Here is a 19,890-nt window from a genome sequence, read left to right as displayed (position 1 = left end):
CGTCATCATTTTGATCATCAGCCTTTTGACAACTTCATTGAAAATGAATATGATCACGTTTTAATGATGATTCAATTGTATTCATATGCGTTTGTCAATTACCATTTTGGACTAATTGGTAAAGCAATACAAGTAGGTTACTTTCGTAATTAAAGAGTTTAGTGACAATCAACTTAGCGATCATGATTTAAACAATTATCAGCTCACGATTGACCCAACCAATATAACTTATTATCGTTCAAAGCAAATGGCGGAAATAGCAGTTGATTTTAGGATTTATCATGCTTAGTTGATTGACTTTACTCATTAGCTGCCTTTAACCTCCTGTCTCTAATTAATGTAATTGATTTCATCGTTTTAAATATTTGATTGATGTGAATCTTGATTCCAAATATTATAATTGTGATGGATTGTAAAAAAATTAAGCGAAACCTTGAAAATAATCGCAAAAATGTCCATTTTGATTGGTAATTTGCTTTTAGCCAAGAAAAAATGGATATTTTTAAACATGGTTCATCCTTCACACAAACAAAGCCAGAAAGGGAAAAGCAATGTATCGATGATGTTACCTGGTAATTTAAGAGGAAGATTATCAAATTACTTTGTTGAATTGGTTGTAGTAATAATACAATTATGCACCAGCAAGGCCTTCATTAACATGTTTGCTGCAACTTTGAATAAAATCAAGAATGAATTTTGCTTGGCAAAAAAGTAAAATTGAATGTACGGATAAAAGGCAAACTTTGAAGGAAAAATAAATTGATTCTAAAACGTAGGAAAATCAAGGTGAATTCCAGCTTTTGAATTTGGTCCTTTACTCTTTCAATGAGCCATTGACAGCGAGTCTGGTGGAAGCTCTATCATTCAGTCCATCGTTATTATTGTCTTCAGTGAACCATGAAAATGATAACTTTTCTTGGTTTCATAGCATGAAAAGGAAGAAACAAAAAAGCGAAAGTTGAGAGCAAAAAAAAGAGTGAAAAAAAACAAATAGATGAATGAAAAAAATTAGATTGTAATAGGAATATCAATAATAGGCTATTGTATTCAAAACAGATATGTTAACAAAACTGAGTTCAATATTATCGGTAGCTGATGTTCAATGTTAACCAACAATACGAATTACCATCAATATCAACAATTGAATACTAATATTGTCAAGGTTATCGGTTACCTACAGCGTTTCTTGTTTATCGTTGCCTTTTTTTCAGCCATGATTTACTTGGTAAATGATTCTTGAGAAACAGAAACCAGCTTTAGACTTGAGAGCCAAATGAGCTACGGAGTAACAACAAGATACACCAAAGGTAGCAGAGAGATAACTCAAAAGGAGCACAAAGGGTCCAATCTTGTAGGCCTGGTTTGCCTTCAAGGGTCACAAGGTAACAGTTTTTGGCGGGATCAGCATAATTGCGCGATGAAGATGCTCCATATTGGCGGCTCTGGTTATTTGGTCTTTTTCACCTTTACACTTAAAAGCTGTTTTCACCTCTGTTTCAGCTCCAGTAAGACACTTTTTACCATCTAATTTGATTAATTTTGTTTCACTTGAACCACAACCAAAGGATAATATTGTTTAGTTTTTGTGTTATTGCTGTTGCTGGATATCAAAACCACCAAAGTGACAAGGGTAATTAAATTAAAAAACACTGTAATAGGAAGAAAGTAAAAGAAGGATAAATAAAAGGTAGAAAATTTAATTGCTTCACCGTTGAATCGTGGAAACATACTTACTATTTTACACAATTGAAGCTCATCATTATCAATCAGTATTAACCAGCATTACCATCATCAGCGATCATCTGCAGCTATATACATTGTTTCTCATTGTTTCCAGTTAATTCATGATTACTCTTTTCCTGTGTTTATCGGTCATAAGTTTCATCCTTTTTTAATCATCCTAATTATTAATTATTATCTTTTTTCTATTAGTTTCTTTCAACTTCAATCCTTTCTCCTTTCAAATCAGCTACAGCAACAACCTTGTTTAAAACAAAACATTCGTGATAAACGATTGAAACGATTAATCGATTGCAAACAATTATTCGTGTTCGATTGTCGAGAGTAGAAGTTGAATTTGGGTTTAGTTTTCTTTAAAGTAACCAAAACATGCTTAACTTTGTTAACTTTAACTTGCTTTTTTTAATTAATTGTGATCTTAATTATTCTCTTTTATTATTTACTTATATTAATCTAAACAATCAATTACTGATTTGTCAACATTTGTAGTGTTAAAACATCTTGGTTAATGTGATTCATGTGCTTTCTTTTTTCATCAGTTTACATGTTAAGTCAACTTGTGGTTACCATTTCAAGATTGGATTAACGGGTGTTGCTTGTTTATGAGCAACAAATATACATTTACGTTTTTACCTTTACATTTTCAAGCCTTTCTCTTGTACCACACCAACTTTTTTTAAGGATTAACCATGGTTAACCACTAACTCAATGTAAGTTGTACATTTTTTTACTTTTGGTGTGTGTGAGTGGGAAAAAAGCCATTGTGCTAAGTTGATTTTTTTTCTTGAAAAATACATTTTGAACTTTTCTATCTTGTCTATCTATCAAGGCTCGATATTTTTGATGCAAGTTTAGTGAACCAACGTGCCTCACAATTGCTCAAAATGATCACTTGCTTTCTCTCTTTAACTTTTCTCTTCACATTTCCAACTAATTAAAAGTAGACTTGAAATTGTGAGGTTGATAACCCATGATTGATGAGTTACGACAGTTTGATCTAAGCTGTTTCCACTTCATCCACATATTCCTAAAATCGTCATCAAACTGATTATAATATTCTAATTACCATTATTATATATACACTTTTATTATTTATATATTTTCAACAGTATAATATTATTGTTCAATACTACAGTATTGTAATACTTTTATTATTTATTCACAATCATTTAACGTTCATGCTTCTCAATTAACATGTACTTTAGAGCTGTGTTTCTTTTAATTGAGTTAATTAACTGATGGTCACAGTTAGATATTAAATTTTAATAAAAATCAGTTGTTAAGCTTTGAATGTGATGAAGTTTACCATTCAATTTCACTCGTGCGAAGCCTTAAAAAATCAAGCTTCAAAAAATGTATGGATGAGGAAAAGCATATTAACAGTGAAACAGACAAATGAGTAAAAAAAGATGCTAAAGAGGAAAGAGTGAAAAAGTTGAAAAAAGAGAAAGATGAGGAGAAGAAGATGAAAGATATGAAGAGAGGAAGATAAAAAATAGTGAAAGAAGAGGATAAATAGATTTGAATAAACAGCAGAGGGAAAATGAAAGATGAGCCAGAGAAAAGTCTGGCTACGAATCATTCAAGGTCGATGTTCCCAGGTTAGCTTCGATCCTGAGGTGGATTAAGCTTATTGAAAAGATGAGAGGATGGGAGGAGAGGGAGAGAATAGCGTGACACAGAGTAAGTGAGTAAAAGTGAGAGATATAAGCATATTATTGTGTAAGAAGTCGACCCACCCTGATGAGCTGAAAAAACCCTTCGCTTGATCACAGTTATTTATAATGGCATCACTCTGATTCATTTTTGGGTTTAATTTGTTTAACTTTGCTTTCAGCCAACAACCGTAAGTGATGTTGGTGAAAATTTTTCAATCTATTAAAACTGTATTATCTGGGTATTATTAAAATTAAATGATGTGTTCAGGAAGCCAACACGTTACAATCAGAGTTTAACATTTTTTGAATTTAGTTTAATTTCAACTTTTCAACTCTTCTCGCTCAATCAAGATGTAACTGTGCTAATGTAATTGTATGAAATCGATAACACAGAATCACTTTTGACAGTTGCTTTATTTCCTTCTTTCTGTTTCTCTCTCTTAACTTCAATATCTGACTAACCAAGGATCGGGTTTTTGACCTTATTTGTTGATTTTGCAAATGAGCCTTGAAATTGTGTGCTGGTAACCGGATATACTTTTCAAGGGAGCCAATGTTTTCCATCTAATAACCTCACTCAATATCCTAAAACACCAACAAAATAATCAACTTAACAAGTGTCTTGCTTTAACTCAAGTATGACCCTCATTTTCACACACAGGTTTATTTGTTTTTAGTGTAAACTAAAATAACGCCAAAAAAAAGCTCGAGCTTAAACTCAATTGAAATCATTGAAAATTTCCTTCAACTTATCACACTTTCATCTTGTATTTCCAGGATTTCAAGATTACTTACGACTTGAAGGAAACGACAATCGGCGCTTCAACCATCACACACCATGTTGACAGTATAAATATTCACACTAATTGGTAAACATTGTGATTAACATCATTTTGGATAATTATAATCAAACTAAGTAAACCTCATGTCGTCAACAAGAAAGAGTAATCCAAAACATGGTGAGTTACGAAAATTATTTCAAATTTCATCGTCAGACAATACAAAAATAATGTTTCAAGTTTTTCATTTCTTGATTCATGTCAGTTTTCTTGCGTGTAACTTTCAACAATTAATTCCATGTCAGTATAAGTGAAAAAAAATGTCTTCTCAACATTAGTCTCTTCTTTCACTGTTTTCATCTTTAATACTCTGACAAGGCTTCAAATGAATGTCAAGATTAGTTGGTATTAATCCTAAAACATTATCCTTCTTCTCAAGACCATTGCAATTTAAATACATTAGTGGAAACACAGTTTTGTCAGTAATCTAAATTTTCATTTACAAAATTAGGCCATTTTCTCACTGCTCCTTCTCATTATCTTTTAACTCATTCTGTTTTACATCTTCATCCCATTTATCATATTAATTACGTGAAATGAACACAAACTTATACAATTGAAGTAACAAATTAACAATCAACATTTAGTCCTTTCTTTTCTAATTTGTTTTCTCTTCTTTCCTGTAATTGCAGATGACGAACCAAGGAACGATTTTTCTCATCCAAGGGACGAGAAAAGTAAAGAAGAAAGGTTAGCTTCGAAGAAACGATCCCGTAAACGAGCTGAGAAAATTGAAGTTGATCTCTTGAAACGATTACATAAAGGTGATGACAATAATAATACTGCTGTTGGGGAAATGATGGTGGAAGAGGAAGACAATGATGATGAAAGTTATCAAGCTGAGAAGGAAAGTTCACCTTCAATATCCTTGGAAGTTGCCTCCGATTCTTGTAGTTCAGTTGAATTTCAATGGAATAACAAAGAAAATATTAAATTGGAAACTGATTGTCCTGGAGATTTAGTGATTCGCCAAGAAGTTACCGAAGAAACTGATTCTTCTCATGCTAATCCAAGTCGAATCTCGTTTGTCAGCTCAATAAGTTACACTATTAAATCGTACGATCCTTTAGAGGAGGAAAGGTCATTTATTCAGAGAATGTCAACTCGAGAAAAGGAATTAGGAATGATTAAAGACATAAAAGATGATGACGAAGAAGAAGACGACGACGAAGAAGAAGAAGAAATAGAAAAAAGAGAGAAGAAAGGAAATGAGGAAAACAAAGATGTAAGAAGTCCTGGTCTAAGCTTGTTATCAACTGGCTTCCTCAATGATGCCAAAAATAAGCCAATTACTGGAATAGGAGTGAAAAGTAAACGTAAAGCTCGAATAAGAGAATCTCGAAGAGAGTCAATTACTCACTGTAATGCAAATAACTGTTCATCATCATCTTCAGATGACAATGGCAGTGATTGCCTTGTTCGTACTCATAAACCTTTTATGGTTCGTCACCACAGTGATGAAACATTGAACCGAGGCTCATCTCGGATTGACCGGCGAACCAATCGCTATTATCGACGTCGATCTCAAGAATTTATTTTTAAACCATTATCTTCATATATTGTCACTGATCCAAATGTTCATAGCCCAAGTTCATGTAATGTTGATGGTAAAAAGGCAACTACAGCAGATGATGTTACTTCCTCTGATTCAGAGATAAGGGTAACAACGAAACCACCTTTAACCACTATTCAACTTCAATGGGTTAAATCAAATATCTATTCACCTAGACGAAGTTTACGGCGTAATTCGGAAGAATCAATTAGCTGCCATTTAACTCACCCATCCAATGCATCTGAAATACAATCAACTGTTAGCCTGGACAATTTGATTCCATACACTCACAATAAAAGTGATTCACGCCCTGATAACCAAACTAATATTGTTATCACATCGAATAATCAATCTCAATATGAAGTTAACTTTAACAGATCAACAAATGCTTCCGTTGACTCAGTAGATTTCCGTTGCTTAGATGATTTCCTGCCAAAAATATCTTCCAGTGACCCTGTTATTTACAGGAAATATGACCTTACTGGTGAGGATCAAGTAGACAAGGTTTCCCATTATGACTCTATGCTAACAGTGTCAATCAGTCAAAATACCGGCGAATCTCATTCATCGGTTAACCATTTATCGCCAACCAATGATTCTGGTGTTAGTTCACAATCAGTGGCCTCAAGTCCAATTTTAAGCCAAGCTCCTTCGCCACCACCACGAAATCGAATCGGTAAACTAACATCCATTTATGGAAGTATAATTAAACAAAGGTCATCTTCAGCAGCATCCTCGATAACCTCACCTATTCAAAGTCATCATCATCCATCGGTATCATCAAGCTGTAGTGATCTCTATCGTAGGCAATTGGGAGTTTCAAGTAGCCGAAACAATGATAGTCTTTCACAGTCTTATCACGGTGAATCGATTGAATATGATAACAATAATAAATATGATAATAGTAATAATAGTAACAATGCCATTAACGAAGCGTGTTCAAAACACAACGAAGCCTCTCTAATAAAGCCAAAGAATGATGATGATAATTATAATGATGAAGCAATAATAAATGGCTCTTCTGAAATGAAAAAGAGTGTTCGAGATATTATCGCCAACATTGAGTCAAATATAAAATCATCAACTTGTTCGGGCAAAATAATCCCTTCCACTGAAAAGTTCAATAGTGTTGAAAGTGATTTAAAATCAGTTATAAAAATTAATTCAACAAAAGGAGCCCCCAATGACAACAATAACTCTCATTCAAATGAGTTGATTTATCCTGACCAACAAAGAAGAGCAAACATTGTTAAACGTGAACAATTCCGAAAGCAGAGAGAACCATTCATTACTCAAGTGCATCTTCCCAATCGTTACACCCCTGAAAGTCAATTAGAAGAATCATCTTTTTTGAATAGACCAAAGCCTAAACCATCTTCAATAATTAATCTAAACTCCTGGTCGAGACCCAAACCAAATAAATTTATTAATGGGACAAAGTTTCGTAAAATAATATCGAAAAACAGTAAAATTCGTAAATTGGACGAAGCTATTTCCGAGCTTGAAGAAATTTATGCAAATTTAAATCTAGACGATGAGGATCTACTTGATCGCGCTGAAAGACGTGATATGCCTACCAAATTTCAATTAATGCGATTCCAACAGACCTCAAATGATATTAATGATAACTACAAGTCCAATAAATCAACAGAACCAAACAATTCATCACATCCTCCTCCATTGCCTACCAAAAAATCAATTTATCCTCCAGAAACAGGCTGGAAACATCCTCATTGTGAAAGCTTTTGCCAAAATCGTCATCGTCGTCGAAGCTTAGGTTGTGTTGAATCTCTTTTAGCTTCATCTGACCCTCCATACCGTGAAAAAGCTCCTCCAAGGCGTCGATCTGCTATTCCTGATCCCGTTTCTGACGATTTAGCTGCACGAAAAATGGTTAAAAATAAAAGTCAATCAAGGGACAACTTAGTCGAGGACAAAAAAATCCCAAGTTATTTGCTTCTTTCACCAATCTATAGTCCATCTTCTCGAGAAGATGGCGATGAAATGATTGATGATTTTACCTCATTGGAACCTGAGCCAGATATTGAAAAAGATGATCTCTCTTATCGTAAATTTACTCAATCAGAAGCAGCTTCGGTTACACCTCCTCATCCACCTTTCGGTATACCAATTGGGTTTACCGATTTGTCAACCATTAACAATTATGTTCAGGCAACTCTAAGTGAAAAAGACCGGAATTTTTTCTACTACAGAGTTAAACCCTATTATCCTCACCTTATTAAAGATGACATGGCTTTCAGAAATTTTCGTAAAGATCTTGATAAATCGCAAGATGAATTGAGAAAATCTTGGTCAGATGGAATAAAATTACTTCCAATAACAACAAAGCATCTAATTAGTCAACGCAATGAAACTCGAGAACGTCCAACCTCGCTAAATTTACCCTATAACAACAACTCTAATGGTTATTATCATCATCGTTATCACCCTCATCCAACTCGAGTTTCTTTAATTGCAAATGAATTTGAAAATCAAGGATCACTTGTTTAAATTTGTTTTTCTTATTTCTATCTACAGCTGTTTACACATTTTTTTGCAACTTGTGTGTCATATTGATACAGTAACAATGTAACAATTAAGTTCCAACTTCCGTCCATTTAGTCGTTTCAACTCTAGTCAAATTTTGCTTTTAATCTGGAGACATGCTTATTTCGTTGTCTCCGTTTTTAATAATTTTATTGAATAATTTTAACCAATTTATTATATATAAAAATTTGTTCACCACTAAACTTTAAACCAATCTCAAATGATTTTTTTACACGCGTTACATGTTTTTATTAAATCGTCAGATAACCTTGAATTATTCAGTAATCATATTACAAAAAATAAGAAATTTACAAAAATAGCAAAGACAGTGAAACTGACAATTAGTTTCAGTCTAATGGAATAGAAATGTTGAAAGGTAGAAATATCAAAAGTATTGACTACAGAGCAATATCAAGGGTAAGTTTAACTTTCCAAAATGACCGACCAATCCTTAATCACCATTGATAGTTGAAATGTTAAAATAACATTTATAACTGAGACGATTAATGAGAAATACACATTGGTAATCATTTCGCAAACAAACGTAAAAAATGCAATCAAAAGAAGAAAAATTGAGCTTGAGATGTTCAAAGAGGTTTACTGAGAACATGAATAACACCATTTGTAGCTGTTATGTCGGCATAAGCTAAAGGCTTTCCATTTGCGGTTACATAGTCTGAAAAAACAATAAAGACAAATTAATATTTATATTTACAATGTTTGATATCAAAATGGTCGTCTTTAGTACTTACTTGGTTTTCGTTGCAAGATTATCGGTTTGTTATCTATATTTTCAACGGTCATTCCTTTTTTATCATTCATTGGGATGGCACTGGTGAACAAAACACTTCTTAATGTGTGCTTAACTAAGAAATCTGTTGGAAGAGAAAATATGAAGAATTTTGTTAAATAAAATATTAATTATATCAAACAAGATTGATGTGAATATTATTCCTTTACCTCGACTACTTTTAATGTCTCTGGTTACTTTGAGTAATTCATCTTGATCTAAGGAAACAAAGGCTTCATCTGTTGGTGCAAAAAGAGTATATGGACCGGCAGAATCTGAAAACTCTGAAACAAGATTGGCAGTTTTTATGATTTGTGAAATATTTGTTAATATTGGTGAGCTTGAAATAATGTCAAAAATGGTTCCATGAGGTGGATAAAGGACTCTGTCAACGGCTAAATATTTCATCTCTCCTTGTTTATATTCATCAACAACTGGTGCACCAGATAATAATGATTGATTATTATTCAATTTTGTATATTGAATTGGCTTTTCATCCAGGGCCTTCAAAACTTGTCCATCTTTTAATGAATTTAGATTTATTTCCCCTGGAATGACATGATATTGAAGTAAAGATGCAAGATTTTTTGGTTCACTGTCCAATTGATTCAATATTTGAGAAGGTAATTTACCAACTGCTTCATCAGTTGGTATGATCACTGTATAAGGTGTATTATTTTGTTTGAGTTGATCCAAAACTCCTGATTTCTCCAACCATGAAACGAATTTTCGTGCCTTCATTTTGGGTCCTAATTCTTGATTATCTTCATTTGATTTCTCATTTGGATCAGAATAGAGACCTTTGTATTCAAAATTAAAAAGAGAAATTTATTATTATATTCAAATCAAATTTAATCTCGAAAATTACCTCTTCTTGGATGAAATTGATTTGATAAGTCAGTTAATCCTTCATAGGCCCGGCCTCGACCTCGACTCGATTGATTTGTTTTCAGTTCATCGGGTAAAAGTACTCGACTAATTGTGTGAACGACTCCGTTCTGCGCTTCCAAATCAGGTTGTTTAACTGATGCATGATTATTAACAATAACGGCTCCTGAAAATGATAATTTCATTAAAATATTTTTAAATTTTCTGGATGAAAAATGTTACATTATTTGAGACTTGCTTTAAATCAACCAAATAGCAAAACGAAAACAAATTAAATGTTAAATAGTACACGGTTTTTAATTTGATCGAGTCATTGAATAAAATTAGCGAACGTACCTGGAAAAGCTCGAATCTTGAGTGGCTTTTGTCCAACCAATGGTAAAATATTTCTTGCTCGAGATAGTTTTTCCGAGTTGAATGAACCATTAATGATGTGATTACCGACTAATGATTGGATTATTGCTGGATCACTCAGAATTCTACTCCGAGTTTCAGATGGCACCTCAACAAATGCTTCATTATCAGGAACAAGAACAGTCCAAGGTCCGGGTTCTGAGAAAAAATACGAAAAAAATATTCCATATTAAAATAGAAATTGGAAATCATTTCAAACACAAATTGGTAAATTATTAAATAACAAACCTTGAAGTTGAGGAATTAGATTACTTCGCCTTAAAAGACTTGCAAAGATCGAAGCATTTTCTAATTGTTCAATCTCACTAACAATATCCTTCTTGTCCTTATTTTCACGATCTCTAATTACTTTCCCTAAAACATAAACGTAACCGTTAGTTGCTTCAGTTGCAGCCAAAATTGGAGATCCGTTAGCATAAACCTTCTTTGAGATTAAAAGAAATCAAAAATTTATGATTAAAAAATAATTTGAACTGATTACGAGAAATTGATGAAGATTAATTTCACAAAATTATTCTTACCATTCCATCATCAAGAGCTTTGATTGCTATTGGACTGTTGGAAATTGATCTAACTACTAAACCGTCTCGCATTTCACTGGGTTTAAGTGGATAATTAACAAGATGGCGAAGTAAGAAAGTCTGTAAATCAGCTGGGTTTCGGTAAATTTTCTCAAATCCATTGTTTTCTAGCTCTTCAAAAGCGTCATCAGTGGGTAAGAAAACCGTTATTGGCTTTTTGGCTGAGGCCAAGTTGTGAAGTCCTGCTCTTCGAAGAAGATCTTTGAACATGGAGAAAGCGATTGGTCTTTTATCAAGGAATAAACCAGGATCTTCAAGGATTGCGGCAATTGTGTTAGTATCAGAGGTTGGATTATCGCTTAAAGGCTCACGAGGGAAAACGGGTTCATTTGATCGTGGTCGATATCGAGGTTCATTTTGGAAGCCTCGGCTATCAACTGGACGAACGGGAACGTTTCTGTAATTAGGTGATACTGTTGTTGTTGTAGTTGAACGGAAAATTGACCGATCTCTCTGATTGGCACCTCTTTCTGTTCCAGGTCTTTGGGAACCAAATCGACGAACATAATTGGCTGAATCATCTTCATAGTTTGGATTTGCTGTTGATGGTGTTGGTCGCCAAAAATCTTGTGGATTTCTTGATGTTGGTCGCCGAGTTGAATCGAAGAAGGTTGTTGATGGTGTTGTTTGATCATTCAAAAAGTACTCAGTTGTTGGCCTTCGGAATCTATTGTCATTTCTATCTATTGGAGTTCGAGGTGAGGTTGATACAGTGAAGGGATCAGGTTCACGAATAGGACCAAGTTCAGGTTTAAATCGAGGATCATAACGAGGTGGTGAGTTTGATGGGGAACCGTTTGAAGGAGAGATGATATAGTTTGCTGGACTGTTTGCAATAAGACAATTTACATCTTGAGGATGGCAATTTGAAGCGTTTCGATTTATTCCCTGGTCTGGTGATCGATTTGGAACAGGTCGTCGGAAATAGGGTCGGCGTGTTGTTGCATAGTCATTATTATTATTACCATTATTACCATTATTAGGTGAACCTGATTGATCATTTACTGGTGAGTCAGTGAGTAATCGACCACCTTGAGCTCTTCGACGATTATCCAAAGGTGGACTTGTTACTCTGAAGAAAGGACTTGGGGTCGTTGATGTAGCAGGTCTATAAACAAGGGGTGGACTGTAGGTCGGTGAATTATCTCTTGGCGTGGTAACACTTTCTGGTTCTTCAACATAGTAAACTGAAGGTACAAACTGATCATTATTGCCATTGTTGTTATTATTTTCAATAGGCCTTGGTGTTGGCCTGTTTGTATCATTAGGGATCACATCAGCACTATTGTTAGACTCATAAGGTCGTGGTGTAGGTTGAGGTCGAATAACTACTCGACGGCGAAGACCAAATCTTGGAGGTGGAGTGGGTGAACCAGGATTACTGTTGTTGTCATAATAAGTTGGTGATCCTTGGGTTCCTCCATTAACATTTGTCCCTGAAACTGCTTCAACCGGTGATGATGATGGGGACAATGAAGATGATGGATTTACTGATGATTCAGTAGTTACACGACCAGGTATTCGAGTTCGGAAGAACCGTGGTCGTTCTTCCTCAATTTCACGAGTTTTATTAGTATCACCTTGATTACCATTTGTTGTAAGATTATGATTAGCAACTAAATCATCCCAAACATTATAATAAGGAAATGGTGTTGTTGAAGAAGTATTGGCTGCAGGTGAATTGAATATTTCTGGATTAGCTGCTTGAGATCGTCTCAAAAATTTATCTGAACTTGGAAGGTTATAATTTTCTGGTACAACTGTTACAAAATTGGGTTGATCAGAATGTCCGGCGACAATTCGTTCTGGTAAATTACTTGGGTTGATTGGGTTAGTTGTTGTTGATGTTTGCAATTTTGGTTCAACATCGTTAGCCTTTAGTTGACCACATTTACATTCATCAATCAATTTTTGGGGTAAAATTAACCGAGTGATTCCATGGACAACACCATTTGTTGTAATCTGATCAGGTTCAAGAATTGGGATTGAATTAACCAAAACTAGATCACAATCCTTAACTGTTATCGATAAAATTGAAACATATTATTAGTTTGTATTTGTCAACATTACAATGGTTTAAATAAAATCAATCAAATACACAATTTGTCTTATAATTCGATTACTCATGAAAAAGTACTTTTTCGGTGAATAATTAGTGATTTCCTAATAAATAAGATGAAGCGTTACATGAATAAACATAGTCTCGATTAAAGTCAAATTAGTTTTATCAAATATCTTAATGAAGAAGAATATCAAAAGATGGAAATTAATTGAACCTTTTTACAACCAAATCAATCTTAACTGTGTCTTGCATTGTATCTTTCAAAAGAAGATGAGAAATTAAGATTTAATCAATGTAGAGTAGGTAGAATAATTTAATCTAACGCTTAACCATACATTAGTCTATCGAAATTTAACCATTACGATTAGCTTCTTTCATTCCAATTTTAATCTAAATGAACGACTACAATTTCGAGCCATTAAAGATGTAAATTATACGTTACTTGTGTTGAGAAAGCAAAAAATTGAGCCAATAATTCACTCGTAAATTCAATTGAAATGAAAAAGTGCAAGCATATTAGCATTGTAATAGAGAGACTTTAAATTGTCTATATCAAAAAAATGATACAAATTGTGATAAATTTGTGTTGATATTGATTGTAAAATAATTGCTGATAATTACCAGTTTTCTTGGTAAAATTGAGAGGTTCACCGCCAACTGAATAGATTGAATTTCCAGGTAGTATATTTGAAAGAAATGTTCCTGGAATTATATGACTTTCAATAACCACTAAATTATAATGGGAAATAGTAATAATGGTTGAATAATGAAGAAGAAGATAAAAAAGAAAACAAAAACGGAGAAAATTAAAATTAGTTAATGCAAGTTAATATGATAATTCACCAAGAAATTGAATGTAAATTTCAATTTTGAAAGATAAACAATGAGGGAAAATACCAAGCAGATGGTTAAGTTTAATCACAATTCACAAGGGCTAGTTAGATGATCAAGTGATAGATGATTAATGAACATGTCAGTATTAGAAGTTGAATTAACGTAAAATTTCAAGTGCGTTATATCAATAGGATACAATAGCAAGAGAGTAACAGCAAGAGCAACCGGTAAATCAAGGTGAAAATTGTTAGTTGAAAATTGTATTTCTTGGTGAATGTTTAGCTAGGAATGATTGTAGTTAAGATAATAAAGTAATAAACTAATAATGTTTAGACTTACATCTGAGAAATGTGGAATTAACCAACATTTCTTGGGCAATTGACCAAGGTATATCTCTAAAGGCTTCATCAGTTGGTACGAAAAAGGTTAACACATTACCTATTAAAAGAATTGTTTGATGAGGAAGAAAGGGAAAGGTAAAAAAATTAGCAAACAATCAAGATGATAACAATTGATGACCATTAAACAAAAATATAACAAGATGTAAATACGATAAAATATGTCAACACAATCAAAAAGAGTTAAGGATCAAGTCAACATTAAGACGCAATATTTTTAGCCGTTATGATGAGTTTAAAGTTGAGAGTTGCTAATGAAGGGTTTTTTTTCAACAATAGATAGCGTGTAAATCGTCTATAATAATTAAAGCTGTTAACTTAAATGGCGTGTTTAACTTGATTGTTGATCTACTATATTGAGACTTATGAGCTTTGGTAATTATTATTATTATTTCAATATAAAAATATGTATCACCATTATTAATGACGATCATGATAACTATCGTGGTAACATTATTTGCTATCAAAGTGCTATCCTAACAAAGATATAGAGAGATGTTTGAAAATGATTGAGATTCTGATTTAAAAAGTCATCTCAATTAAATGATGATGATAAATCTCATCATTTGTAAGTCTAATTGTTGAAAGGTAACAACAACAATACAAGGAAACAATGTCAACCTAATACAATCAAGCTAATTGTTGGTAAACTAAACCTTCCTCCTTTGCACCCTTTAACATGAGATTTGGTTTGTTATTGAAGCTGTTGATAAAATGCTTGGTTCATAGAGTAAATCATATTCATTGAGTAACCTTTAATTTACCATGTTTTTCCTAACAATTAGATGAAAAAGGTTTACATTAAAATTAAAACTGAAATGCATTTGTATTCATCTCACATGGTAACAAGGCATGTTTTTGTTTCCATTCAACAATCGAAGAGGGAAAACAAGATTAATATTGAAATCAAGGATTGATTATAATCAGTTACATTTGATTAGCCCAACTGATTCTTGAAATATGATCTTAATCCAAGTCAAGGTGAATAATGGCGACTCTTCATTATATCATCAGCATGAGAAACAAAACAAAACAAAAATGTTACATCCACATACAACAGTGAACCAACCACACAAACATAAGGTTATAACCAAATTGTTCAATGATCTAACCCAATTAACCGGAGATGACGATAAAGATGATGATCATAAGTTGACTTGATTGTGACTTAACAACTCCTACGGTAATTTGATTACTCACTAGAAACATCCTTTTCCAGGTCAGCCATTGAAAGTGATTTAGCCATTCGATCGTATTTATCGCCAATCAGTTCAATCATGCTCCGATCTAGATATTTGGGTGGAGAAGAAACAAATTCATTGATTAGTATTATTGTCATAAGAAGAACAAGAAAAAAGGAAAATATTAATCAACAATTTCCGCAATGAGAGTTAATTGTCATCATTGGTATATATCAAGATATCATTGGATGACAGGGAAACAAAATATCTCAAGTAACATATTAACTCTACAATTGTCTCCTTCTGATGACCATTTACATCAGATTATTATATTATATTATAATAATGGACAAATGTGATAAACATTGATACAGGTAAACAACAGGATTGTAAGACTGATAATTATAATGATGATGAGGTGTGTTTACAGCAACAATCAAATGTCGTCAAAACAAACAAGTGAAAGCCAAAAATGAGCAAACAAATTAAAAAGCCAACGTCTTATTTACAACCTTATTAATGTTGATTGTTTGAAAATGAAAGTGAGTGATTTATAAATCAACCAAACCCAAAGTAACAAGAGCTGTTTAACTGTATTGAGAAACTCAGAAACATAATTTACTGATTTGCCAATTAACACACCAACATTGAAACAATTCATTTTCACAATTAACTCTAGTTTTAAGCGTAAGTCATTGTTTCCCTTGTTAACCTTTAATCAAACCCAATTCAACAATAATTTCAATGTAAATTTAAAATCATTTAAGATCTCAATCTCAGCTGATTGTATAGCATTTTAACAATCTTAATTGCAATTACCCTTGAGATGAAATGATTCAAAATTTCATCAATTTTCAAATGAACACATCAAGACAAATTGCAGTCTCAGGCAATCTCAATTAATGATCTTTGATCATTTACAGTTTTTGAAACAAATTAATCAATCGTAATGATTACTATCAATAGATATATAAAATTGTAAGCAAATACAAACAATTAAATCCAAGGAAAGACTAAATTTTCCTTCTAATATTATCAATTCAATATTCATTAAAATGGTCAGCTATCAATTGAAAAGTCCATGTTGATGAAACATTAATAAATGATAATAAACAATCAATCAATGTTAAAAGCATAAGCAACAGGTTAATCATAATATAATAATTATACAAAAAGCAAATGTCCGTCAAAAAGTCAACTTTCAATGTACAGCAAATGATTAGAAAGTACAAGAAATAAGACAAAGAAACGAAACGGAATGAACCTTATTGAATGTGGCCTTCCATTGGCGTACAAATGTCCATGAGATGAAATCTTAATCGATAGTTCATGTTGAATAGGGTGAATTAACAGAATCCTCAGAAGCCATCTTAATGATGAGAAAGGAAGATGAAAAACAACAATAACAAACCCAAACCTGGTCCATTAGACCTTGGTTTGTGTATTATTTTGCTTTCAACTATTGATGGTTTCAATAGAAAAGGTATTTTCTTGTCCACAATTGATGGTTAAGCTACTGTTAATCATGATTAGTAGATAATCATGGGATATTTCCCTGAATAAAGTCAATAAAACCAGAAGATAATTAATTTTACCCAAAAAAGTGAAGCTCAATGAAAGATCATAAAGCATTGGATTTTCAATTTCAACTAAACTGGTTGTTGTTGATCAAGACATGGATAGACAATAAATTGATTGTTATTTGTTTATCAACTTGTAATATACATTAATGAGCACTAATATGCATATTAATATGCATTTAATTTCATTTAATGTTCAAGTTTTGTGTTTGTTTAGGGGAAACTGGCTACTGTCCTCGACTTATATTGGGTTGGCTGAGAATGACCGGTAAAGTTGATAACTTGATGTGAAACAAATGTTATTGTCTTATTTCATTAATTATTATCATTATCATTATCCAGTATCATTCATGGTTATTATTAATGACCATTTGGTCGAGGTGAGATGTTAAAGATGACCCAAGTTTGTTAAATTGTTGGAAAGTGACAAAACGAGTAGAAAGCTCATAGTAGCTAATGTTAAATCAAATGATAAACACAATCTTTTCAAATTATAATCATTTGACGGGAAAAAAATAACAATTAAAAAGCAACTACTTTAAGGTCAAATAATTAAGCTGATCATCATGGTAGTGTGATAATGGTTAACTGAGTAGTTCAGTCTTTTTTTAATATTTTTACCATTTCTTTTATTGTCATCAATTTGCTGTTTTTGTCTTTATTTTGGCGTAATTAAATTTGCTCATTAAATCATGACCATCATTTGATTTGCATATTTTGTCTCTTTACAATTAAATCGACTAATCAAGTTGTAAATAGATTGACATTGAATTTTCTGGTCAACAATCACTTTTGGGTTAGGGAATGAAAAGAGTAACAAAATGTCTGGTTCAACTTACCGGGAACTGATTGACTAGTTGTTGGTGTTTCAGATGAAACATTACTCCAAATGGTTAGAATCACAATTAATAGTTGAAGATTACAATTGAAGATCATTTTGAGGCAGTTTCTTTTGATTAAACTCACTGAGAAACAGAAAAAATATGATTAAAAAAAGATGATTAAACTAGTTGATCAACACTGAATGTCATGAGTATTTTGGGTTGTCAGGTTAATATGCAAGTATAAATGGCTATGTAATGTCTTAGCGGATTAAGCTTTGATGTTGCTATTTCAATTGCAAGTGTTCAACTGAATAAGATGAGTTTGAATCCATGATTCTTAAGATGAACCGTGAAGATGCTGAGTGAGAAAAGGGGAAAAAATTAAAACCATTGAAATGACCCTAAGACCTACTTTTGTGTGAGGCCGAGTGAGAAGAGTGAGATGATGATGAGAGGAAGATGTAAGAGGAAAGATTGAGTAAAAGTGGCTTGTCAACTTTTTTTGGTTAAAAAACAGTAAAAGTGAGAGTAGAGCCTTGAAAGTGAAAGTTGAATTAATATTTAAATCGCTATGAAGATGAAGAATGAGAGAATCTCATCCTTTCATGAAACACCCAATGATGATGATAATAGCAACTACCTTTACGTTAACTGGCCCCAGTTGATTACAATCAGTGTGGGTGGACAAACCATATACTCATCTGGTAATACAATACAACTTGAATCGCAAATTGAACGAGGTTAACCTAAGCCATGTAATGGCTATCCATAACGATTAAACTGTAAACTTTGTTGATCATTGATTTACCTCTCTTTATTGTTCATTTGATGGTGATTTGGTTAATTTAATAATTTCCTTGCTTACATTTATTGACCCTGTAAATCACGGAGATCAGTAAATAAAATCCTTTAACCAATTATAATTAGGAACAACGGGAGAAGAATAATAGTTTCAATCAAATTTTATCATTTAGAGTAATCCAAAACCATTAATAGATGTCCAAGGTTTCACTGGTTATTTGAATAAAAACTGGTATCAATTTGGTAATGTTCAAAACCATTTTGGGTTCCTACTGGTTTCTTTAAACCCATAATCAAAAACCATTTGCATAATAAAATGATTTATTCAGTGATTTTCATAATTATAAGCTTTACAATCTGGACTTTAGTGATCCTAATTTGTTATTGATAGCTGACCAAGAATAGCTTAATCTGTTTAGACGGTAAAGAAACAATCGAAATGGTCTTCGCTTCAATAACTGGTTCATTTGTTGGTTGATTGTTGTAAAGTAATCCATCTTTTTGCAGCACTTAGAGTTGGAAAATAATAAACCACAAAATTATCAGATAAATTGGTTTTTGCATCATAGTAATTACAACCAATCCATTGTTAAAGGTGAGGTTAGCATCAAGAGCATTGCTAAAAATATTGTCTGAATATTGTCCAATTTTCCGAAATTGATTGGTTTTATTTGCATGTCATTTCACCGGCTATTATATCATCGATCAGCGACAGATTATTGGAATGATTTTGCTATTTTAATCTCGATTTCTTGATACCAAAGCTCGCAATAGTTTTGCGTTTTCAAGGCAGTTACAGAGCAATGAAATCATCATGGTTTGGCTCATTTACGAGAAGGTAACACTCGTCATACCATTCACATCATCGTTCTGATTATCATTGATAATTTACCATGAATAACTCCTCCAAACTCAGGCCTTCTTGATAATGATCAAAATATTTAAAACGAGTTGAGAAATTTTCACTCCCAATTATGTTCAATAGACATTATCCATGAGTTTAGCTTTAAATCTTTTCCAAACGCCTCGGCAATCCAAGATATTATAATATTTTTGTCATCATCAGCGCAATTAAATCTGATGATTAAGAGAAGAGAATTATTGAAAAACAAAAAAACCAAAATCATGATCATTATTAAACTTGAACTAATCCAACTTGATTCTTCAAAAATTCCTGAGTTGCCAAACATATTGAAACACT

At 32.6% G+C, this 19,890-nt stretch overlaps 2 protein-coding genes and 1 long non-coding RNA gene across 4 annotated transcripts; 1 reads left to right on the top strand and 2 right to left on the bottom strand.

Moving 5' to 3' along the window:
- Window positions 1-576: 576 nt before the first annotated feature.
- LOC107364209 (uncharacterized) lies at window positions 577-1,969 on the bottom strand. The gene is made up of 3 exons (XR_001569095.3): window positions 1,735-1,969; window positions 1,179-1,649; window positions 577-915 (listed from the first exon to the last, which is right to left on the bottom strand). It is a non-coding gene; the product is annotated as an uncharacterized LOC107364209 (long non-coding RNA).
- LOC107364207 (uncharacterized) lies at window positions 1,489-8,539 on the top strand. Its single transcript, XM_015931537.3, has 4 exons — window positions 1,489-1,630; window positions 2,280-2,450; window positions 4,176-4,357; window positions 4,870-8,539. The coding sequence occupies exons 3-4, from the start codon at window positions 4,324-4,326 to the stop codon at window positions 8,298-8,300; spliced, it is 3,465 nt and encodes a 1,154-aa protein (XP_015787023.2). The 5' UTR covers window positions 1,489-1,630; window positions 2,280-2,450; window positions 4,176-4,323; the 3' UTR covers window positions 8,301-8,539.
- Window positions 8,540-8,560: 21 nt separating this feature from the next.
- LOC107364166 (uncharacterized) lies at window positions 8,561-19,766 on the bottom strand. 2 transcript variants are annotated; one of them, XM_089269449.1, is made up of 12 exons: window positions 18,697-19,766; window positions 17,904-18,029; window positions 15,504-15,590; window positions 14,245-14,343; window positions 13,693-13,800; window positions 10,950-13,027; window positions 10,657-10,852; window positions 10,351-10,566; window positions 9,995-10,180; window positions 9,297-9,926; window positions 9,089-9,211; window positions 8,561-9,012 (listed from the first exon to the last, which is right to left on the bottom strand). In XM_089269449.1, exons 2-12 carry the CDS (start codon window positions 17,998-18,000, stop codon window positions 8,924-8,926), a joined length of 3,909 nt encoding a protein of 1,302 aa, XP_089125575.1. In that variant the 5' UTR covers window positions 18,001-18,029; window positions 18,697-19,766; the 3' UTR covers window positions 8,561-8,923. The 2 variants fall into 2 exon arrangements, with proteins under 2 accessions (XP_089125575.1, XP_015786976.2); XM_015931490.3 differs by lacking the exon at window positions 18,697-19,766 and having other exon boundaries at window positions 10,657-10,849; window positions 17,904-18,187.
- Window positions 19,767-19,890: the final 124 nt, after the last annotated feature.

The sequence above is a fragment of the Tetranychus urticae genome, chromosome 3 (genome assembly GCF_039701765.1).
Source record: "Tetranychus urticae isolate SD_2017Ah chromosome 3, NJAU_TeUrti_SD_1.0, whole genome shotgun sequence".
NCBI lineage: Eukaryota > Metazoa > Arthropoda > Arachnida > Trombidiformes > Tetranychidae > Tetranychus > Tetranychus urticae.
The sequence above is the reverse complement of the archived record's forward strand: the minus strand, read 5'-3'. Positions and strand labels throughout refer to the sequence as shown.